Source organism: Chenopodium album, chromosome 13 (assembly GCF_948465745.1).
Source record: "Chenopodium album chromosome 13, dcCheAlbu1.1, whole genome shotgun sequence".
NCBI classification, from domain to species: Eukaryota; Viridiplantae; Streptophyta; class Magnoliopsida; order Caryophyllales; family Amaranthaceae; genus Chenopodium; species Chenopodium album.
This window is the reverse complement of record NC_137846.1, coordinates 41,650,710-41,675,175: the sequence shown is the minus strand read 5'-3', so window position 1 is coordinate 41,675,175 and position 24,466 is coordinate 41,650,710. Positions and strand designations below refer to the sequence as shown.

At 33.2% G+C, this 24,466-nt stretch overlaps 2 protein-coding genes across 3 annotated transcripts; one reads left to right on the top strand and one right to left on the bottom strand.

Annotated features, from left to right (window-relative positions):
• The first annotated feature begins 3,293 nt into the window (after positions 1–3,293).
• LOC145576664 (E3 ubiquitin-protein ligase CCNB1IP1 homolog) lies at positions 3,294–7,958 on the top strand. Of its 2 annotated transcripts, none has more exons than XM_081634383.1 (8): positions 3,294–3,538; positions 4,902–5,024; positions 5,251–5,323; positions 5,634–5,679; positions 5,841–5,871; positions 6,069–6,324; positions 6,448–6,611; positions 6,960–7,234. In XM_081634383.1, exons 2-8 carry the CDS (start codon positions 4,955–4,957, stop codon positions 7,232–7,234), a joined length of 915 nt encoding a protein of 304 aa, XP_081490509.1. In that variant the 5' UTR covers positions 3,294–3,538; positions 4,902–4,954. The 2 variants fall into 2 exon arrangements, with proteins under 2 accessions (XP_081490509.1, XP_081490508.1); XM_081634382.1 differs by lacking the exon at positions 3,294–3,538 and adding an exon at positions 7,313–7,958 and having other exon boundaries at positions 4,835–5,024; positions 6,960–7,230.
• A 922-nt stretch (positions 7,959–8,880) lies between these two features.
• Positions 8,881–23,979, bottom strand: LOC145576663 (NADH kinase-like). Its single transcript, XM_081634381.1, has 5 exons — positions 23,678–23,979; positions 22,401–22,646; positions 22,181–22,261; positions 9,641–9,792; positions 8,881–9,550 (listed from the first exon to the last, which is right to left on the bottom strand). The coding sequence occupies exons 1-5, from the start codon at positions 23,864–23,866 to the stop codon at positions 9,157–9,159; spliced, it is 1,062 nt and encodes a 353-aa protein (XP_081490507.1). The 5' UTR covers positions 23,867–23,979; the 3' UTR covers positions 8,881–9,156.
• Positions 23,980–24,466: the final 487 nt, after the last annotated feature.

Sequence of the window (24,466 nt, the reverse complement as noted above, 5' to 3'; positions counted from 1 at the left end):
TAAAGATTGAACTTAGGTAGCCCATAATAACCCTCGTAAGAACTTATTATAACTAGTGATTGATATGTAAAACGGTGATTAATATGTAAAACAAAATATAGTCAAGTATAATCTTATTAGACTCATCTTAATGTTTAGTTTTATAATACCAATTTGAAAGATTTTTACTCAATTAATTTAAGATATTAATAGCTAAAGATTAATATTCTTAGACCTCAACGATCAATTTAAGCTTTTGGTTGAGTTAAATCCTTCAACAAATATAAATATATAGAAGTAAAATCGTTGCAAGTAAAGTATAATGAAAGAAATACGCTTATATAAATAATATGAAAGGTCAAACGGTTAGATATTGTAAAACCTATGAAATACTCTCTTCTATAAATTTAATCTATATCATATCATCACTAATATATGAAACCGATCTCGCAGTCAGGCCACGAGACATTGACACTTGACATTCTAGTTTTTCGCCAAGTATCAAGTAGGCGATAATTTAGTATTATTATGACACATAAGTTACTAAATAAGTGTATTTTGGATATATTTTTGTAAGATAAAAATGTTGCATATTGTTTTATTATGGATATACTTCTAATATTTTATATATACAAAATTAATTATAACTTTTAATAAATATCTTATAACTCAATACTATTTCCATCCTAATATTCGTTTTAAAAAGTTCTTTATAATGAGAACCATTTATAATGTATTTTAATTAAAAAATAGAAATTCAATAAAAATAAGTTTTAAGAAAAAATAATTTTAATTTGGTAAAAATACTTTCAGTTCATTAGAAATAATTTAAGTACAATAAAAAAATATATCAAGTTAATTATAACATAGAAATCTATTTACAAATAAAACTACAAAAAGTACATTATTATATAAATAAGCATTAAAACCATGATCTCATGCTCATTAAACTTTAACTTCAACCACTACTCCAATAACACATCTTAAGCCTAAAATGTTTTGTTAAAAAGACTAAACTATAATTACAAATTAGAAGATTTAATGTTTAATTTTATACATAAATATTCAACAATTATCTATAATAACAATCTATAATTGTTATTACTATATATAAAAGCTCATTTTCAGTATATATAATGACCTGAAGCATTGTCCGGCCAAAAAATTAGTTTTATAACTAAAAGAAGAAGAATATTTAAATTAGTATGGGATGGGGATGGGTTTAGAGAAAGGGATATTATTAAATAGGAGTGTTAAAATTAAAAAATGAATGAAAGTAGTGGAAAATAGAGGGGAAAGAAGAAACACGTGGTGGTTAAGTGATTGGTGTTAGTGGACAAGGCCAAGAACCTTGAGATTTTCTTTCAATTTCAATAGTCAAATTGGGGCTCATATTTGAGGAAGAAAGAGAGACAACAGAAAAAGATCTACGATACTTTCATGTTTTGAAAGCGCCTACACTCTTATACTACAAACTTACAAAGACAGGTTGTCAGCTTGTATAACTGGCTTTATATTGTGCATCCTGATTTTGTAGGCCTCTTCGCCAACCTATAGAGTACCATATGGAATGGGATCGGACTAAGACTGATATTTTACCCGTAAAATTTTAAGACGGGATGGAGTGTATTAGAATCGAAATTTGACTGAACCTATATATCGGTCAAAATTCTAATTTGGACAAGATCGGCTTTTTCGACATATTTGTAACTTTTTTTTTTATACTTCATTTGTTTTATAATGATTGACACACTTTGACTTTTGACTTTCTTTTACAATTTATAATATAGTTCGTATTGAGGCTTTGTTTTCTTCATCTAATCCAAACAGTATTACAATATTCTATAAAAATAATTTAAGTTTAGTAAAAATAATTTAAGTTTAGTTTAGTAGAATAAGGGCCTGTTCTCATTGACTGAAATGAGATGAACTGAACTGAATTGAACTGAAATGAATATTTTATGAGAAAAGGAAATTAGGAGCTAAACTGAACTGAACTGCACTTATTAGAGCTGAACTGAACTGAAAATAATCTGATGAGAACAGGGTCTAAGTTTACATCTATCTATAGTACCATATAAAGAGAAAGGACCTTTTTGTTGATAATTTTGATTTTCCTAAAATACCCTTCAACATTTTAAAAATTACACTTTTCCATTTTACATTTTTCCTATCATAATTCATAACTACCCCTCATTTTTGTCTAAAAAAAATAATAAAACTACCATCTTTTAAAAAAAAAAAAACCACCATTTAAAAAAAAATCCATCTAAAAGAACAGAGAATTGATCTTGATGCACACGCACGAATTTTCGTGCATTCTTAGCTTGTAAAAATAATCATTAAGTTTAAAGAACATGTATAATAGAGAATTAGTATCATGTCTACCTCGTGTTTGTATCATATCGTGCTTTTTTTGTGTTGGGCCATATCATGTCACGGGTTGTCTAAGGGCCTGTTTTCTTCGGTTTATTTTCAGTTCAGTTCAGTTTCAATAATTTCAGTTCAGTTTAGTTCAATTCTTACTTTCCTTCTCTCATAAAATATTCAGTTTAGTTCAGTTCAGTTGAGCTCCAATCAGTTCAGTTCAGTTCAATTCAGTAAATCGGAATAGGTCGTTAATACCATTTGAATGCTTTTGTTGTTTCGGCTCATATACGAGCCTATCCTTCTCATCTTCTTCACTATATTGGTTAGACAAACATCCATAATCAGCATTAAAGAGAAAGGAAGATAGTGAGCTCCTCCAAGGCCTTGAACATCAATATCTTTTTCATTTTTTTAAATTTTATTTTACTACCTAAAACTGCTAATGGTGTTAGAGGTTTAAACTAATAAAATAAAATCCTTAACACTATTAGAGAATTTTTTTAACTTCCCCTAAACATTACTACTCTATAGTCCTCTTTGACTAGAAGTGATTGAGGTTGAGCACATAGACAACTATCCACTACATTACAGTTTGTACTCATATACACTTTTCTTTTGAAATTATCAGTTATACTACTTACATACTTATGTTAATAGCGTGATTAAAATTACTAATGTGTCAATAATTATTTTGCTTAAAACGTTAAAAGTGAATAATTAAAAAAATGTTCATTAACATATTTTGTTACGTGCACCGTTAAACTAAACAATGAAATAGCTTTAAAATGTGTTTCATATATTTTCTTCTTTTTATTTTTTTTGACAAATGTGTTTCATATGTTCTATTACCTTACTAGAGTAAAAATTTTTTGGCCAAAAAAGAAAAATAAATAAAAAAAAAAAAAAGGAAAAAGAAAAAAGTAGTACTCGTACTATTTTTTTTTTCTTTTCCTTTAAATTTTTTTGAAAGCGGGAAAATGTTTATATATCTGTAGTGTTTTCCATATTGTCCCCTTTCGCGCTTTTCTCTTTACGTTGCACGGCTCTCTTTCTCTCTCCTCCATTGAAGCGTATTCTGAGTTCTCCATTGAAGCAGCTTCTGAGCTTTCTCTTTTCCATTGAACTGTACTCTAAGCTTTCCATTAAAGCAGCTTCTGAGCTTTCACTCCTCCATTGAAGCACTTCTGAGGTAAGATGTTTTTCCCCCATTTTAATCATCGAATATCATTTTCACAATCTAGGGTTTAGTTTCAAACTATCGTTTCTTTAATTGTCAGTATAGTCAAAGTAGGGTTCTTCTAAGGTTGATTATTGAACTAATTGATTATAATTGCTGAAATTATGAAAGATTGTAGTGAGCAATTTTTGTTGCTAGAGTTTTACTTTCTGCAATTTATGTTGATAATCATAAGAGAGTAGAAATTATGTGAATTTTCGAGCCTAATTTGATAATTGAGTCAAATTTGGTTGCTTATGGGTTAGCAATTTGCAAACCTAATTGAGTCACTGAGCAAAGCTTTTTTGAGATTGTAGGAGCCCGAGCTGAGCTTGGGTTTTGAGGCTTGTCCAGCTTCGAGCTCAAGCCTGGGCGTTACCGTTTTGATCTGAACTGAGTTGCGAAATCTTTCCTTCAAATTTTGTATAGAATTGATTTGGAATGAATTGTACTATTGGATTATAGGTTTCTTCAGTTGTTGATCAAGTAGTTCCTGTTTTCACTGTTGATTAAGTTATAAAAGTAGATTAGGTTCTTTTTCTGTTGTTTGGCCTTGCTCCATATTGATTGTGCCTTATTCAAAGCACTATAGCAGTCACGCCGATTAATTAGTCTGTATGTTTCAAGCCTTTTGTTTTGAGCATGTTATGTGTACTTTGGAAGTGATTCTACTTTGTAAGTTGCTAAAAGTGATAGATCAAAAGTGTGATGAGTTAGTGTACGTATTTCGCCATACAAGGTTGGGGATGCCGTATGGGTATACAATTCATTACCTTGGTTAAATTAGGCTAAAATGTACCACAGTTAAGTATTAATTCAACTATTTTTTGGGTTCATGAGGGGTATTAAGAAACTAAGTACAGCTACATGTGCTCATTGTCTCTACTGCAAACCATAATTGATTCTGGCATTTGTACTGTACATCTGTGTAGTCCACATTAGAGGTGATTGGAAAAAAAAGATAAAAATTCAGAAGTTGTTTGCCAAGAATTTTCGGAGTTGTGTGAATAGGGCCAGGCCACAATCAGCGTTAGTGAAAAACTAAGAGTTCCATTACTTTTGTCCCTATAGCTCTTAATCAACCACCTATCTTTTTCCCTTCTGCTGACCCTAGGCCGCCGTAGATTAGACACTTGTTCATGTCTGCCCTGCAGGCTGTGCCACATAGTCCATTTCAGTATTAACTTTGTATGCAATATATGTCAATTCTTAGTAGAGCATCTTTCATGCTGCTGCATTGCTGAATTTTTTTGAAAAATTGTACTAAGTGCATTTTGGAAGCTTATTATAAAGTGTCATGTTTTTTTTTTTTTGGTTTTTTGTAAATTTTTAACAGGATATCAGAATCCTAATAATGCCATCAATTGAAATACTCACCTGAAGGTTAAAATGAGATGCAATGCGTGTTGGAGAGAGTTGGAAGGTCAAGCTGTATCGACCACTTGTGGCCACCTTTTGTGTATCCTGATGCTTGTTTCTGTTTAAATGGTGTCTCTAAAAATCATTAGGTTTTCTTGTTTAATATTTGGAAATAACTTCTCTCTACTTGATATGGATGAACCAATGCAAATGTTGATCTCCCTATACTATTGTTAACAGGAAAATGGTTGGTGATTAATTTGTTTCTCTATATACTCATTTTGAAATTCATAAGATGTCACAAGTTTCACTTAACATGTCATAAGGCACATCAGATGCAGGCAAGATACTTAGCAGTGATGGAGCGTGTCCCATCTGCGATCAGGTGTTATCTAAGAGGTGAGGTCTTTTGGAGAATTCCGTGAATTTGCTGGATCTTAACTAGATGTTTAATTTTTATATTGTTTGAATTTTTAATTTATTTTTTATTAAGAAGAGAATTATTATTGCTGGTTCGTATAGTAAATATTCTGTAACAATTTTGGAATGATTTGCTCACTTGAACTGTTTTGACAACTTGATTTGCTTGAGTTTTCTCTGGAAAATTCAGAGCATGCAATGAACTCTTGCTGCCCTTATCTATAAGTGATATTATCTGTAACATCTGACTGCTACGTTTAAATGATTTATCGTTTCTCCGTCCTTGCAGTCATATGAAACCTGTGGATATCAATCCAAATGATGAATGGGTTAATGTAAGTTAGGCGCTTTCCTAACTTTCTTTGTTTAGCAACTTGTTTGTTTGACATTTATCTATGTTCTGATCATTTTTTTTTATATATACATACTTTAGGGGATTGTTTTCTGTTTAATTTTTAACGTATTTGTTTTGTTGTATTGTTCCTGGTAATTGCAGATGGCAATGGCAGGAGTCTCGCCTCAGATATGTATCCTTAAACTCCCTGATAAGTCATTGCAGTCTTTTTCATGGAGGTACCAAAATTCTGTTTGGAATAAAATATGAGCTCAGTAATTGACATGCTCTGTGTTAATGAGCTGTTATCAGAAACAATCTTGTCAATGGATGAATTTTATCCATACTTTGTCTTGGCAATGTGTATTGTCTTTCCTTAAACAAGCCCAGTGATGAAAAGTGCATACAGAAGTGTGATGTTCTATATTGGGCAAAAGGAACTAGAAATGCAATGCAAGATGAACAGGCTAATGACGCAATGCCGACAAAAATGTGAGGCGTTGCAAGAGAAGTTCAGTGAGAAACTGGAGCAGATGCATACTGCATACCAGAAAATGGGCAAGAGGTGTCAAATGATGGAACAAGAGATTGAGAACTTGTCCAAAGATAAGCAAGAACTGCAAGAAAAGTTTGCTGAGAAATCTAGGTGAATATTGTCTGGTAGCTTATTGCTGTCAGGCCAATATGTATTATAATGGCTGATTATTTTATATATTTGAAATCCTTTCCTTGCTTCTAATACTTCATTTCAATTGTGTGCTGATGCCAGACAGAAGAGAAAACTTGATGAAATGTATGATCAGTTGAGGAGCGAGTTTGATTCAGTCAAACGTTCAGCCATACAACCTGCAAACAATTTCTATTCCAGACCTGAGCCTGATCTGTTTTCTAACCCGTCCAACTTGATGGATAACCAAGATGCATTAAGAAAAGGTTATATCACCTCCTTGTATGCAATTAAGCATTCCGATTTTAGCTGCCTAATCTTGCTGCTTTTGTTAAATTCTTCCGTATTTAATACCACTTTCAAATGAAATTCCTTAAGAAGCTTTTGTGTTGGGTGTCGTGGAGAGCAGAGTAAATTTTCTAAGTAGTGATTCACCAATCTTTAAAGAGTTAAATCTTGTTATTTGAGGGTTTTTGATAAAATGTGTACTAATAAATTTTTATGTATATATAGTAAAAGTGTAATTATTTTTTGTTAGCATGCTAATTAAATAAGCATTTTTGCATTTCTTTGTTAAGTCACCCAAGAAAAATCAGTTGACTTATATGTTGCAGATCGATTGGTTTTTACTCCTGATACTCCAGGACCAAGGGAGGATATCTGGCCAGCAAGGCAAAATAGTTCCAACTCTGGAGGAGCCTTTGATGTCTCAGCTTGCTCACCAGCTAGGCGAGCACCAGTCCCAACTGATGCAGGAAACAGAAGGCCCGGTGGCCATCCTCCCTTTGGATCGGGAAATTCTAACCCCTCCATGACTCTCAGGAATCTGGTTCTTTCTCCTATAAAGCGGCCTCAGTTATCACGTAACCGCCCTCAGCTTTTCACGTAAGTATTATCTGTATCTTCTAGATACAAGTAGGTTCTGTCTTATCTGCTGTCTAATCACATCAAGATTTGTTTTTTTCAGGATGTGATCAGAAGTAAGCTCATTATCTTGCTGTTGCTAAACATGCCCACAGAAGTCTTGGAGCTACATTTTGGATTATATTTTCTGTATAAGTTGAGCCTCTTCTGGCTGCTTAGCACAATGACCAATTCTTGTGAAGAAGTTTGCAAACACGACTGATGTTACAGAAGCAGTAGCTGGTTCAAGCTCTCCCACTTTCCTTATGATATATCGAAATACATCTTAATGCAACAGAACTATAGAATTTATTAGTATCGGCATTTTATACATCAAATTGTACAAAAATACACACAAAATAGCAGTGGTAGAACTGGTAGCAAAATTTTCATCTGTAGCTGCATAGTCAAAGGCTACGTTGACCTTTCCCTTTGTCCGGTGTGAACGAGTGTTTTATATTTGTTGATTGTTCAGTCACTTGCAAGGTCCATGAGTATTTTTTTTTTTTTTTGTTGTTGGCAAGCGATGGACAAACTTCATTGGAAATATGTTCATCTGATTAGGGAATGGTACGTTGTGAATTGATCTGTGACTAAGTTTTATAATTTTCCAATGTTTTCTTACTAGTGATTGCTATCATTTTCTGAAGGTCATTCAGTTTATGATGATTGATTAAACGTATATTCTGAAATATTGCTTCAGGAGGCAATTGTTAGAATAGATGGATATTTTTATTTACCTACGTAATTTGAATGTATAAAAGCTTGCTAGACTCCTAAATCCTAAACTAACAAGAAGCTAAGACACTGCAATGTTAGAATGTATATATGTCAATCTAATCGCCTTGGATGGACTTCAATCATATTCCCGTGCGAATAAAAAATAAAATTAAAAAAGGAACTCCCTCACAGTATGGTGATTCCATTCATAGCAAATCAGCAACCAAAATTGCGGGCAAGGCCAGCTAAAAATCTAGTTACTGTTATTTCTTTGCTGAACTTCTCAAGTTCTACTGACCCGGCAGAATTTCATTTCAGCATGTACTTCTGCTTTTGTCATTGCTCCGATCCTTAGAAGAGTTGGAACTTAGAACCATGCTTTCCTGCACTTGTTGAGCACAAATGCTTTGGAGGCATTTTGCCTGACATAGACTGAGATTACAAGGATCTTTCAAGTTGAACATAACTATCTTTTATACTTCTTATTAACATCCCCAAATACTCTTTGAAAGTGTAAAAGTTCAGTTATGTTTCGGAGCACGACAGATTTAGGTAATCAATGCTTAGTTCAGTTGTCCCTTATCTTATCATGATGAGCCAGCTCATCCTTCTGTATCAAACCAACTGCTTGCGAGACTCAAATGTCTGTTTGAATGGTGGACACCTGAAGTAGATATCACTTCTCCTTTACACCAGTACATTTAGACTAGCATAATCTTTAGTTAGATTTGGACTGTTCCGTGAAGAGAAATACGTAGCATATTGAACCAACAGATGATTTACACTAGCAGAGTCAGAATTGCCGTATTTAGATCAAGGGCAGAAATCATAATGAACACGTTTAGGTTACACCATCTCACCCTAATTTATCGAAAGACTAACTGTTGGTCTGTTACCCCAAAAACGAGCAAGTCTGCAAAAATTTTATTTTTTGATATATGATGTAACCCTTTCTTAATCTGATACAGGATTATCTCAAGTGCTTCATAAATTCATCCTGACAACAAAAATGTGGATCAAACCCGAATCAGTGGAATTTCCTGCTATGAAAACAGAACTATTTGTTATGTACAGACCTTTAAAACCACTCCATCCAAAACTAGCTACAATGAAATAAGAAAAAAAAGAAATTTAAAAATTTATCCTTCTGTTCCATTAATCTCCAAACATGAAAAAGGCAAATAAATTTCACAATTTTGCAGCTTGCTCGTGAGAAGAGGAAAACAAGTGAGGTGGGAGGAAAATCTTCAGAACAGGGGCCTTTGTTGATAATTCAATGATATCCCCTTTCTGGATAGGATGAGCAATATGACTACCATCAATGTATGCAAAACCTTCTTCCGTGGACCAAGCAATTTCCATGGTCTGATCGGACTTTACCCAACCATGCATCACGCTAGAGTTTGAACCCCTTGGCAGTATGGGTTCTCTCACCATGTACTGGAGGTCCTTAGACAAAATGGGCATCACAAATCCACCAGCAGAGAGCATAGCAGCAGTTGATCCGGCTGCTGTTGAAATCCTTAAACCACTCGACCGGCAATTTACTAACGGGCCACATGACTCCCCATTTCTTTTGAGCCTGCCAACAATAAGAAGATTGTATTACTTACATAGTTATATATGCCGCGAAACAACATAGAGATATCGAAAAACAAGATATACTACTTACCTGAATGAAAACCGAGACAATGTTGCAGGGCAAGGATGTGCAATCAGAAGATCATTTAGAGTGTGTGTCTTCAATGAGTGTGAGTTCACACGTATGGATATTCTAGATAATTCAGAAGGCCTAGCATGTTTATTGAGAATTTCATCCAACACCTGCCAATTGGAAATTAAATTACAAGGTTCAAAGCCTATTAGTAAAGACAACCAAAGAAAGACCAAAGAGAACAAAATCACCAAAACTGTATGACGATTATCCACGTGCCAACAGACAAAATTACAAAGTCACTCAACAATGAAAAGGAACTTCCTGTTTATTGCATTAAGAATTATTCACTAACTAATGAAAGTCATATAATTATACGGAGTACATAATATCCATATTGCACGCAAGCTTATCTTCCCTATTTAACATTTGAAGCTCAGTGCATAAACATGACGCTAAACTGAAACATAAAGCCTTGCCACAAATCCATATAATTATATGACTTTCATTAGTTAGTGAATAATTCTTAATGCAATAAACACATGATAGTCCTCAGTATCACTTTGTATTCAAATTCAAAACACTATCTACATAGAAAGCATCCGATCATTCAACTTTGCGTAAAGCAACCAGACCTTCCACGATTGACAAACAAGTGTGGAACACATGAAATAATCTATAAAACTGCTTTTGCAATGATAAATAGTAATTCAAGATCTTCCAAGAATTACAGTATTAGTAAGAGACATGCTCGAAAATTTATCATCTTTCTCTAGTTTTCCCGTTTTAGTAGCAATGCCTCTTCATTTACCAAACAGCCATTCTGTCATAAATTTTCAATTTGCTCCAATTCTAATTTCTATAAAATAATGGGTGACACATGTGTTAATAATTTGATTGGAAATCATGGTACAATTTTCCTCAACTAATGGATAGTGTGAGCCATTTATTTTGATTGTACACTACAATGTCTAGATAGACTAAAACATCTGAAATTCATCCAGCTTTTATATTTTTGTTCAGTGGCATACTGAAAAATGAAGAGGGTAATGTGAAATTCTAGCACATCTAAGTTGCCATATTCCCATAATAGCAAAATGTTAGAAACTGACCCATATGCATCTATCCAACCAAAACTCTGTAGTCTTATAAAATAATGGTCCCAATCAATTTATATTCATCAAAAATTCAATGAGGCACTAGCTGAACTGTTACATCACTCTAATGACAATGTAAGTGACACCTCAATTAAGGCTTATTTAAATTATGCTTTGCTTATTTGATAAATCAAATGGACAGGAGCTAATGAAAGAATATTTCTCATCATTTACCTAGGCATGGAGAATAGTGTGCAAAGAACTCCATTAAGAGAGGAAGGGATAAAAAAAGAAAATTAAAAAAAGTTCGACTTATAATCAAGAAAACAGAAAGATGAAAAATAAAGGAACCTCTGTGAGCTTCATCAGACCCAATTTACCTCATTTAGTTCAACAAAATATACTGCAATTTCTTTCAATCCCCTACATTATGAGTAGGTATGAATGGAAAAAGTATACCTCCCTCTACTTGGAACCAAATATCATTGTGTCCTTTGATTTTACAGGTATGGGGCATTTGTACAAGGGAATGGTAGTTCATGAGTTAGAGAATGGGATGGGAATCTTTAATATTCCCTCCGTCCCTAAATTAAAAGCCTCTTTCTTTTATTATGTGAGTAAAGGGAGTATAATTTAAGAGTCAATTTAACGAGATTTCTCCAAAACCCCAATACTAACCTCTCATTCACTCCCGCCTAATTACCCTAATCCCCCCATTTTCCCAACAAAATCCAATCTAATTTAAATTTAGATTAAAATGACAAAAAAAAAAAAAAAAAAAAAAACCTACACTAAAGAAATGTGCTTTTATCATATAATTGCAAAACTATTCCCACTACTCCCACACTTCTCCATTTCATCAACTTAACTGCAGACTACTCCCATAATTGATACTTCCCCATTTCCATTTCACCAACCCCACTGCAAACAACTCCACACTGCATCTCCTGATCAATCAATCAAATAAAGCCTTAATCCCATAAGTGAAGTTGGCTACATGAACCAAATTTAATTAATACTGCATCGCCATTCCAAAAAAAAAAAAAAAAAAAAAAAACAACAACAACAATTGATACTTCATGACACAGAAAGTGCCATTTTTTTTTTTAATTTAATTAATGTTTTCTCCAAATTAATTCGTAAAAAGTGGCCGACAAGTTTGGCGGCATTAGAAAATTGGTATGTAATGTGGTTTTTACGTCTTTAATTTCTTCAAGTTTATGCTTAATTTGCGGGCACCTGGAATTGAAGAAAGCAAGTAAATTTAGGATTATTTGGCGGCAAGTTGGTGTATTGCTTCAAAAAATTAGCGGGTATTGTTTCCTATTTCTTAGGTAGTTAGTGGCTTAATCTTAGGAGTCAATTAAATTTGTTATTTAGTTAATAAGAATTGTTAGTGGTAGTACGTGGAGTACGCTTCTCCAATTTGAGTGGTAGTTTGTCATTAGTGAACCTTAATATTAGGTAGTAGTTGTGCTTAGTTTTAGCCTATTTAAATGAGTTTCTTTTGTACTTCAATTATTTAACACGTAGAATTATGAAGAAGAAATATCAATTTATTATTTGTTAAGCTTTACCTTCTTTCTTTCATTTATCTTTTTTACAACACGAAGGTACCATAGCTAATCCAGTTCGATCCTAAACATAAAAAACACAAATTAAAATTATGTGAGTGTAAGTAAAAAAAACGAGCACAAAAAATATCAATTGTCAGTTCTAAGTCATTTTTGAGTCAAATCTTTATGAGTCGTGATAGTTGAGTCGGAAAACAGAGTGAGGGTAACTATGGCAATCAATGGTGTTATCTCGTCGTCGCAACCTTTAATACCAATTGTAGACACCTGATTGTGTCTCCCCAAACACCAAACCCAGTGATAAGTGCCTTTCAAGTTTTGATTAACGAGACAAAGAGTTGAAAGGTCGCACAAAGTTTCTTTAAGTTTAGGCCATCTTTCTAACTTTATACACAATGTTTTTAAATCCAAAAACATTCATTTCGTGTCCCCAAATCCAAAAACATTCAATTCGTGTCCTTAAAACATTCATTTCGCGCCCAATCTGATTATTTTGGTCCATTTTCCTAGTCCAATACTGGTTTAGTTGGATAGGGTTTAAAAAGAGTTTTCCAACAATATATTATAATATGGCCAAAATGCTAAACCGAGCCCAAACTGAGCCTAGGTCCACCTTTAGTACGACCCAATGATTGTATGGAGTCCAAATATTTTATTTAGGTCCCATATGATCTTATTCCTAATCCTAAATCACCTAAGATCTTCTAGAATCTTCTACAAGATTCTAATCTATCCTTCCCAAAAAGATAGAGTTTGAGATTGGATATAACTCTTATGGTAATCCTTGATTTAGCAGAAGACGTTCGGGTATATTTTGCAAAGATAAACCATCAGAAAACAAACTCCTTGCGAACTATTCTATCTTTTGAAACCATCGCACAACGACGGGATCATCGCGCAGCGACAAACCTGTCACGAAGCGTCTAAGAGTTTTATTACAATTAGAACTTTTAATCGTTTGACTCTCTTTTTTCCTTATAAATAAAGGTCGTTATCTCCGATTTCAGATTATCAACAATCATCAACACACAACCTTAAATTTCTCAAAACTAATATTCTTAGCTTAAACACATCCTAGATTTCTATTGTTAATTAATTTAATTTATTGATTTTACTTTATTGAAATTTACTAACGTGTGTATTGCTTTATAAAAAGAAAGTCGAAGCATCAAAGTAAGATATTTAATTAATTTTTGAATTGCAATCATGTTTAGGATAACGTGTCGATTTTGTTATTTGTAACATGCTAGGATTGTTATTAATCTGTTTAGTATCACGCCTAGGATCTTACTACTAACGATATTTTTATGATGATGATTATTATGATAATAATACTCATATGTTGCTGGATTATCAATGATTTGTTGCTATAGCTTGATCACGTTCCCTTTTTGCAAGTTTAAAGGGAATTATGTAATTGAAATCACGCCTAATAAGATACGCCCTCCATTTTTAAATACTTGCTTCACTTTCATATACTTCCTTTATTTCCTTATTTGGAAATCTTTTACAATATTTAATTCATTTCTCTCACCTAGTGGACCCAACATAAATCATATTTTATTAATTTCATATTCTCTCTCCTCCAATTCTCTTAACTACTTTTGCTTTTTACAATTTTTTATTCTTTCCCCTACCCCCCTACCTCTATATTTTATTACTTTATCCAATTTCTCCTAAAACTCCGCGCATGGAGAAATGGAGCAAGTATTTAAAAATGGAGGGAGTAATTATTATTAATAATTGGATTTAGGTTTAACATGATTTTAATTCAAGTGATCACAAGTATTACATTTAATTGTGCATTAATAATCAACCAACATAGATTAAACAAGATTATGATTAATTTCATGTATGTATGTTGATCGAAAAGCATGCATGATCATCAATAAGAATTAAAAAGAGGCCTATTTTAGGGCGGGTTCGACTTCTTTGAAAATTAAATTTATACCATAATCCCCGAATATCCAGTCATGACCACTTTAGAGTTAGTAATCTGTGTGATTGTGAATGTGATGTAATCTTTACAATCGTGAACGGTTTATAAGTTCCTAAAACTTGTTTGGCGACTCTTTTTCTCTAGTTTCTTTCCTAGGATTGCCGGCATGCCTAAAAACATGACCCACAATAGGGCGATAAAAATTCCTTACACCGGATGAGGACTTTGTTCAAGATGAAGACTTTTATCAAGTCTTAAGAGTTATGGGACATTGTGGAGCAAGAGTTGACTGCACCGGATCAAAAGTTGCAGGAAAATCGAAAAAGATATACAAAGGCTCTTTTGTTCATTCAATCGGCACTGGATGATCAGATTTTCTCACGAATTTTCTATGCGTCAATATCCAAGCAAGCATGGGAAATTTGAAGCAAGAATATTTTGGAGATAAGAAGGTATTGGTTGTTAAATTACAAACACTTTGTAGTAGCTTTGAAAGTTTGGCAGTGCAAGATAAAGAATTAGTTCAAATTTTTTTTATCTGAAGTACTAGGAATTGTGAGACAGATGAGAATTTATGGTGATACTATCACGAATGAAACAATTGTGAGTAAGGTCTTGAGAGCTCTTAACAAAGTAAAGAATTATAAGCATATTGTCACTGCAATATTGGAATCTAAGGACTTGTCAACTTATACATATGATGAGTTGATGAGTTCTTTGTTAGCTCATGAAGAAAGAATAGATAAGAGTGATAATGAAGGAGAAGAAAACAAGTGCAGTGGAGAGCATATGATGGTGGTCAAGGTAGGGGTGGCTATGGTGGTCGATCATGGTCGTACTTAGGGTCGTGGTGGTGTTGGTCGAGGCTGTGGTCGAGAAGAAAGGAGGACACAGTCAATCCACAAGAAATATAAGCCATGTTCAATGTTACTATTGAAAAAGGTATGGTCACAAAGAAAATCGTTGTTGGGATAAACAAAGAGATGAGCAAGGTGAAAAGGTCGAAGAGGAAAAAACTAGGCTCTTCAAAAATCTAGTGTCGTGCAAGTCGGGGTTGAAGTACCTTGAGTGTCGAGATCATTAAAGCGTGTCAGAGTTCAAGTCGAATCCGTCGTCGCAATATGGCTGTTGAAGTTAAGCAGTTGCATGTGGCTTTGAAGCAAGAGGGTGTGTTGGTGTATTGCTTCGAAATAATTAGTGGTTATAGTTTCCTATTCCTTAGGTAGTTAGTGACTTAATCTTAGGAGTCAATTGAATTTGTTATATAGTTGATAAGAATTGAATTCTTCTCCAATTTGAATGGTAGTTTGTTATTAGTGGGCCTTAATATTAGGAAGTAATTGTGCTTAGTGTCAGCCTACTTTAATGATAGAATTTCTTTTATACTTCAGTTTTTTTCACATAAAATTATGAAGAAGCAATATCAGTTTATTTATTTATTAAGCTTTATCTTTTTGCGTTCATTTATCTCTTTTCATAACAAGAGAGTTTGCCCATTACAAAGGAAGGGGAACCAAATTGGATTGAACTTAAACATAATTTTTTTATAACAGATGATGAACATGGTTTGCAAAATCTCATTAACTTTATCTCCCCAACTTGCCTTCAAATTACACGGAGTGGGAGTACCTAAAGGATCGCAGAATTTTACAGCAAACAATGATGTAGATGAGTTAAATTCGAAAATTTTATCAATGCTACCAGGAAATGTGCAAAGATATTATAGTTCGAATACTTCGGATGATACAGGAGATGGTGAGTTCCTTGATAACATAGAGCCTATTGAATTATTAAAATCATTAAATTTGGTCTTCCTAATCAATACTTAGAGTTGAAAGTTAATGCCCCAGTGTAATGAGAAATATAAAACAATCAATAAGGTTGTGCAATGGAACATGCCTTATAAAAAAATTGGGTCATAGGGTGATTAAAGCACAAGTGATCACAAGTCCAAGAGCTAGAGAATCAGTTGTGATTCCGCAAATTGATTTAACGACTTCTAACAAGAAGATAGATCTTCCTCTCAAAAGAAAGCAATTCCCATTAAAACTAGCCTTTGCCATGACAATAAATAAAAGTCAAAGACAAACGTTGAGTAACGTTGGCATTTTTCTCCCAAGGCCCGTGTTTAGTTATGGTCAATTATAGGTTCAATTATCACGAGTTACATCTCTTTCCGCACTAAAAATCTTACTACAAAATAAGAAGGACGTTTCTAACAGTTTGACTACAAATATTGTGTACAAGGAAGTATTAAATAGTGTAAAATAGCTATGTATGTAGTTTTGTTATAATATTAATTTAGTAATTCTTAGCAATGTTTTTTTTAGTGTAATTTTAGAAATATATATATATTTTAAATTATCTTGGTCATGTTAATGCTCCCTTTTTACTTATTAAAGATTTCTTTCATTATCTATACTATTTATATGATCCCTTTACATGTGAAAGGTTGGATTGGTAATGATATAGTATATTTATTATGGAGTATTTTTTATGCCCATTTCAATGATGTTTAAATGCAGGAAATGGACACAATATAATCACCATGTCGTTTTATTACCCTTTCTACGTTGAAAGTCAGTATGAGAGCGTGTTAATTATGGGTGGTGAATGAACAGGCTAAAGCTAGAGGTGCAAATTACGTCCATCGTTCATGGAGTATGGTATTTATTGACACATAGATTTGAACTTCAGTTTACTTAGTGCTTAATTTGTTTTTTCAATATATTCATATATATTTATAAATATAGACACTATTTCTCACTTTCTAGGAGGACGAAATTCAAGTCATATTATTTAATGTTGATATTGATAAATATAGACATCTTGAAACAAGGAAAAGTTTATTTGATTGCAGAACTAGAGCATATGCCTCCAGATGCATCTTACAAATATGCCAATAATCAAAAGAGGTTGAAATTTGGTAACAAGACTATGATAACATATGTTCTTGATGATTGTGATGATATTCCAAGGTATAGTTTCAAGTTTACTGAATTTTGCCACATTTCACGGAACCTTCACATGAGCAATTCTCATTGGTATGTGTCTTTCAATAATCACAATTTACCTAATACAAATATTTTATATGATTTTTAAAATTATTTTTTGAGTTTTAATAGTCATATCATTTTATTGATGATGAGTGTAGACAGGTGTTATTGGGTTGATTATTTAAGTGTCTAAACCATATAGAGTCTAAGTAAAAGACAACATTTTTAAAGAGATGTGTTACTCAGCAACAAAAAGTAAAAGCATATCACACAATTTACAATATGCTTATATAAATATAACAAACTATACAATGTTAAGTTTTTTTTTTTTTTTTTTTTTTTGTTTTGTTTTTTTTTTTTTTTTCCTCCTCCTCTAAAGAAACCAAAATATATCACACAATTTACAATATGCTTATATTAATATCAAGGTTGTTTCTTATTCCATGAGCTTAATTAGGATCATTTGTTGGGTGCATCCATAGTATCGATAGACTCCTATTATGATAAAATAGTTTTTAAAATTAGATAACCATAGAAAGACTATGGTGTCATTTACTTTATTAACATTGCTTTGAATACTTTTACTGACCTTTCAATAGGTGCATGTCTTTCGATAGTTGGACGTACTAGGCTATTTATTGATCTTGATATTAATGAAATTTTATGTTGCATATTTATGTATATATAACTCATATAGGTATATGGATGATGGATATGTCCAAAAACATATAAATTGGAGTCAGATATTAGCCAATGGTATCCCTTAAATGGAATGGTGTTTAATGCTAAAAGGATCCAATTAAATCAGTTTTCAACTTTGCATATATCAACCATTATTTATTTGGCATTTTCTTATGCATGGGGTATTTAATACGGAGTATTTGATTTTTTTTCGGGTAAAATACTTTCGAGTAGTAGCAAAAGTGTTACCCATTGATTCTTCAATGACTAATTGGTGTGAATTGGTGTGAATCATGTGCTTGACACTCAAAGAGAGCAACCCCTCCTTCAATAGGCTAAGAGGCTAAGGTAATTTACCTTTTTATTTAAAAAAAAAAAATTATTATAACCTACTTTACACATCACTATACTTAATTATATCAAATCAATAATAACATATTTAGAATCAATGATGAAATTGGTGATGCTACAAATATATTATGTGTTATACTCTTTGGCCAATATGCTGAGTTGATTATCGATTGTCGAGTATCAAGTATTTAAGCCATGACAAACAATGTAAATATACCTTTTATTCATATATTAAGGAAATACACACAAGCATAATGACTAAATATGCTACTCCCTCATACTTGCTCCATTTTTCCATGTGCGGAATTTTAGCACAAATTGAAGAAACTAATAAAATATGGAGGTACTAGGGTTAGTGGAAGGTAAATTGGAGGAAAGAGTATCTAAAGCAAATAAAATATAATTCAATTGAGTCCCACTAGATGAGAAAAATGAATTAAATATTGTAAAAGTTTTCCAAATAAGGAAATGGAGCAAGTATTTAAAAACGGCCAAAAATAGAAAGTGGAGCAAGTATTTAAAAATGGAGGGAGTATTTATGACCAGGAATTTGGAGACTACTTTTTAGAGGAGTATTTGAGTGAACGTCTAATGAATACTCGTAAATTCACTTTCATACTACATGTTCTTGAGATAGGAAATGATAATATCATAGTTGCATCTGTTTTACAAGTAAGATGAGTGAAATAATTCTACTACTTGAAGCGAGAGATGCGTGGACAATTAACTCTAACTATGATATTGAAACTTAGATTCATTCACCACAATATTTTAAGATTTTTTTTTTTTTTTTTTTTTTTTTTTTTTTTTTTTTTTTTTTTTATAAGAATCAAGACTTAGTGTTTTTTATTTGTAATCAATTTTTTTTTTTTTTAAAAAAACATTCTAGTTGAAGATTCATAAAAATATATTTAAATTCTTTTTTGGTTGTTGATAGGAATATATTGGGGATTATAAAAATATTGTTGCTTCCTTAAGGATATGACATGATTTTACAAAAATACCTTTAAGATGGTTGGCCCATTCTCTTGCATCCCTTACTACGTATTAAATTTAAGTAAGTCATCATACATCATTATTAGTAAGGAAAGGAAACCACTCCTCTCATGTTTCCCAAAATATAGCAAAACACGAGATAAGTATTAAAAGAACATAACTGTGCCATCTAGTAACCAATACCACACAAGGCTTGGTAAATAAAACTGGAAAAGGAAGCCAATGCACACAAGATAAAATTCTGCTACATTTTTCTCTCCTATTCTATTTCGTTTCTAATTATACATGCATATATTGTAGATATTTAAACTTCTAAAAAGAGTAGCAGGCATAAAATCTTGCTGAACTATTTATAATCCTTTCCTTTCTATCTTGCTGCAAATTACAACCGCACATCTTCCAAATAGAAATTCTCTTGTATTGAAATTCCAAGACAGCCCATTAGAGGCCCTTAATTTCTGGCAAAAAAGTTAAAATTCTTTTCACTTCAAAATATTACAAACCACCAGGGTTCATCTGTACTCCTCACAACAGGCCTCTGCCTTCCTCAAATATGATTTAAGAAATCCAAAGCTTCCACTGACCCTTAATGTAAAAGCATACTTACCCCCATTATGGTTCCAACAACAACAAAGCTTTATAGTGGTTCTAAAAATTATTAATTCAATGAGCTGCTTAAGGTAAGGAGCCCCCACACACTCTCAATATACTTAACAAATCTTTGTCCACCATGTCTGAGGCCTGACCACATTTGTTGCTCACAGCAACTCAGACAGAGGTTATTCGAAGGAAAAATATACTCCTTAGGCCTTGATAAGCAGAAGAACGTGAGAAGCAATGTTGTAGTAAGTTTGGACGGAAAGAATTTGACCATAAGTGAGTGTTTTAAATATCTTAGGTCGATCATACAAAAGAATGGTGACATTGATCAAGATGTGGCCCCAGGATTAAGTTAAGGTGGCTTAAATGAAGAGCGATCATGAGAGTGTTATATGTTGCTCAAACTCTTCGTTTTACCTCAAGTACCAGTGTCGGACCCTCGACACTCGAACATGGGTATGACACTTGGACACTTCATTTTAGTTCAAAATCATAGAAATTTTTCACAAAATAGCCGAGTCGGACACTTGGACACATACCCGTATCGGACATGGGTACCTCGAGTAACATAGGTGTTATGTGACCGAAGCATTCCTTTACAGTTAAAGGGGAAAATAAGACTGTCATAAGGCAGAATGTTGGCCTTCTAAGAAGAAGAACATTGAAAAGATAGAGGTTACGGAAATGCACAAGTTAAGATGGATGTGCAGGAACACTCTAAGAGATAGAATCAAAATGAAGTTATTCGCAAGAAAGTGGATGTTGCAGGCACTAGGCATTGCACACAAACTAACGAAAAATGTATGCGGTTCAGGCAAGTAAGACGGAGACCACAAGGTGCACTGGCACGAAGAATGGGGGAGTGAGATCATGAATTGGTTAAACGAGGCAGAGGGAGACCGAAAATGACGTCGTTGGAAGGAGTTAGGAAGGATATGAGGCATATAGAATTGCATGAGAATGAGGTTTTTGATCGTAAAGGATGGAGGAGAAAGATTTGTGTGGATTAACACACTAAATAATCACTTTTGGTTCATGTAGCCTACCCCACTTATGGGATTAAGTCTTTGATTGATTGATTGCAATTCAAATTACATGTCAAGCTTTCTATTTAACATATTTTTTGTTTGATTTCAATTTTATTTTTTTAATATTTTTTATATATGATCTTAGCGATGATAAATATTAATGCCTCTAGTAAGTTAGAGTCTTAACAGACATGACATATATAATCTGAGCTAAATAGACATTACATCTAGGCTTCTAGCCTCAATTTTGACAAAGTAAAAATTTGAAAATTATCATTCTGGATCAATTGCAATGTATGAAGTGCAGCAAAGTGACAATGATTGTGCTAAGAATCAAACTAATTATGAGTTAACTTCACACTCACTGAATATAGAGAACTTACACTCACTGAATGTAGAAAAATGATTAAGAAGAATTTTAGGCAGAGAAGAAAATACAAATAAGATATTACTGAATTGATGAAATCAAGGCATATAATCACCAATTACAACCTAACCAACTTTCCAGAAGTCGGCATTCACTTTGAAGTGATTACTGATCAACTTCCTGATGAAGTTTTCTGCACTAGATAATCTCTAAATGGATCTGCATGATTTCCCTCATCCTTTAAAAAAAAATAAAATAAAAAAGTCATCACCTTACTGCCCTGCACGATACTCAATGCTCTAACAAACCTATTGCAAAATACCAGCACTATCCTTCCCTCCCCAATTTCATTACAAACTCTGCTGTATTACATATTTACATCTTTGTTCCTAGTCTTCCTTATAAAATAAGTGAGCATTGTTCACTGCAGATGTGATTAATTTTCTAACACTTTAGTAGCATATCCTACTACAATTTATCGATTTTTATTAGTTTTTACTACTTGGTTCTCAAGATACAAAAATTCTAACATCTCAAATCATCCTCCTATGGCTATTCCATTAATTTCTTCCTGGATTGTAAAAATAATAAAATCAATGAAGTAATCACTTCTCTAATGGTCAAGAATCAGGATACAACCCAGTAGAGGGATAATATCCTGCACAAGAGGCAGTCTTTTCCAAAATCCATAAAGTCTTGGCCTTCAACATATATTTTCCAAGGTAGAACCTCAAGAGCAATCCCCAAGCAAAACCGCAACCCTCAAAGGCCAAGAATGTGGCTCGTTACAGATTCTTATCAAACAAGCATAATAGTTAACTGCACTTGACTCTAGAATAAAGATGATGACCAATAGCAAACTCGGTTTCAGTGATTCTGTTTTCCTTGATTTTGTGCAACATGATAAAAGGCAATGCTTGCAATCTCACCTGTTCGAAGTTGTTGACTGTAGCTGCACAAAGGTAGCCAGCACTTCTAGTGGCATCAAACTCATCTCTGAATTGTTCTACCTGTACCAGAGAAAGCAAGTTAGCTAATCCAACAAGGTTTGGAGGGAGAGGGAGGGGTCAGTTGTGGAGAGAATAGCCAAAACCCAAATCTTAGAAAAAGAGAAAAATCAGCGACTAAGCAAGTTTGAAATACTCGTACCTCTTCAATCTGTGTGGGATCCGAATTTACTCCTAAAACTGGAATGCTGTCATCCATAAAGTGACTAGCTTGCAAAAGAGTGCCATCACCTCCAATAGTTACAACCAAATCCACATCTTGGATTGGGCGAGTTACATCATTGTGAAATAGAGTTTCCCACTCAATCGACTTTCGCTGCAGAATTTCCTGACATAAGCTTATAGCATCCTTGTGAACCTGAATTCTATTGCTTAAATGGCGAAGTATCTGCAATTTTGTACAGAATATAGTAGGACTCAGGTGACTAATACAACAGCATTTGCAGGAATTTGTAGCCAACAAAAGGTCATAAACTGCATCTGCTACAACCTTTATGGATTACAGCAGATCAGTCTAATGCAAAAGATTCACATACAAGGCAGAAAATTCACAAGCGCATATCCTCAACCTTGCAATGGCAAATAACAATTTAACAAAACTCTCGATTGACAATTTGAAGATTTTGAACTCACATCTACTACAAACAAAAAAGTAAAGGTAGTCAAAATAAACAATTGATTAGTCCATAACTACCCAAAATTATATTACAAAATTCCTTTCTATCTTAATAAGCTTACTTGAAGTAGGACAAATGTGCCCCAATGGGTGATGTGGCACCAAAAACATTTTGAAAATTGGAGTTCACACTCAATCTTCATAGCTTATCAAGTGTCCTCAACTCAAACTGTTGAACTCCCGAATTGAAAGTTTCTTTTGCATTGACAAGATTAGATGGCCTAGCACGCTACATTACCAATTGATTTTTACAAGAGTTCCCCCTTTTGCCTAATACTTGTTCAATTATTCCTGACTATTATAGAGGTTCTTAATTGTCTTGGGAATTCATAATCTGCGTGCAAACATTAACGCGATGTTATCAATTAGAGAAATCAATCCTATATTCCTATACCAATAAGCCAAAACAAAATCAACAATACCCAAATTCAATACCGGCAACCTTTGAAAATCTCTCACACACTTATCCTAAAGACTAACAATTTAGACATCTACATAGTCCATACCCAATAACCCTTAACGTTATATATGTAAATGAACAAACAAAAGCCATAAAAATTTTAGACAAATATACCAAAACCGCATATATTCATCATGTTTCAATTGATCGGCATATGTAATAAAATCTAATAACTTCATGGAAATACAAGAAAAGATGTGGGTGCCAAATATTTACATTGAAAAATGCACGAATTAATGATATATACCAAAAAAAAATCAAGCTGAAAAAACAAAAAAGAAACCTTAGAATTGGAAATTCCAGAAAGAGAATCAGAATGGCGAAGAGGGTGAACGTCGAAGGGTTTCAAGAGCAACAAGAGCTTTCTCCTGGCCATAGTTGTTTCTCCATGAAAAAGCATTCGAGTGAGGAGGTTACGAGGCTGAATTGATGTTGCCCAACTCAATGCTGAGGCTGTTAATGCGACACGCATCACACTGCCGCATCACTGGCCGCTACTTCTCCCCCTAAACTCACCGCCGGTGCTCTAACAAAGACAACTAGGAGATGGTTGTATTAGATTTTTTTTTTTTTTTTTTTGGGAAGCAATTAAATTGGAATTTGATTTCATTTACTATTTCTGAAGAATTTTTTGTTTATAATAGTAGCTTTTTTTTTTTTGGGTAATGATACAGTCATACAATGATACAATAGTGTATATATATATATATCCCTTACTACTATATATAAGCATTAAATATAGTTCCTAAAATGGAATTAAGTTGGGAATTCACGATAAAATCATGCGCAAATGAGTATAATTAATGTTATTTTATCTTAAATATTTCCTTTTTTAGCTTAGGGCTATGTTTATCATTTTTTTTTCTAACATTTGTTGCAAATAAAATGAAATACAAAGTATATTCATTTATGATGTTGCCTATAATATTAAACGAACCAGTGCGTTTAGTGTGCGGTTGGCCACACCATGTAGTCACTCGTAAAAGAACAAAGTAAACCCTATAACACTTACCAAGTAACCCCTGTAATACTGACCGAGTAACCCCTAAGTAACTCCTATAACATTGACCAA

Bases quoted from the DNA above. Each gene is read 5' to 3' on its own strand.
- LOC145576664 (XM_081634382.1), top strand. From the start codon at position 4,955: ATGAGATGCAATGCGTGTTGGAGAGAGTTGGAAGGTCAAGCTGTATCG. The intron at 5,025-5,250 runs GTATCCTGATGC...ACATGTCATAAG, and splicing joins CACTTGTGGCCACCTTTTGT to GCACATCAGATGCAGGCAAG. The intron at 5,680-5,840 runs GTAAGTTAGGCG...TGGTAATTGCAG, and splicing joins CAAATGATGAATGGGTTAAT to ATGGCAATGGCAGGAGTCTC.
- LOC145576663 (XM_081634381.1), bottom strand. From the start codon at position 23,866: ATGCGTGTCGCATTAACAGCCTCAGCATTGAGTTGGGCAACATCAATT. The intron at 22,262-22,400 runs GTACGAGTATTT...TCTCTGGTACAG, and splicing joins ATCCCACACAGATTGAAGAG to GTAGAACAATTCAGAGATGA. The intron at 9,793-22,180 runs GTGAGATTGCAA...TCCAATTGGCAG, and splicing joins CAGTCAACAACTTCGAACAG to GTGTTGGATGAAATTCTCAA.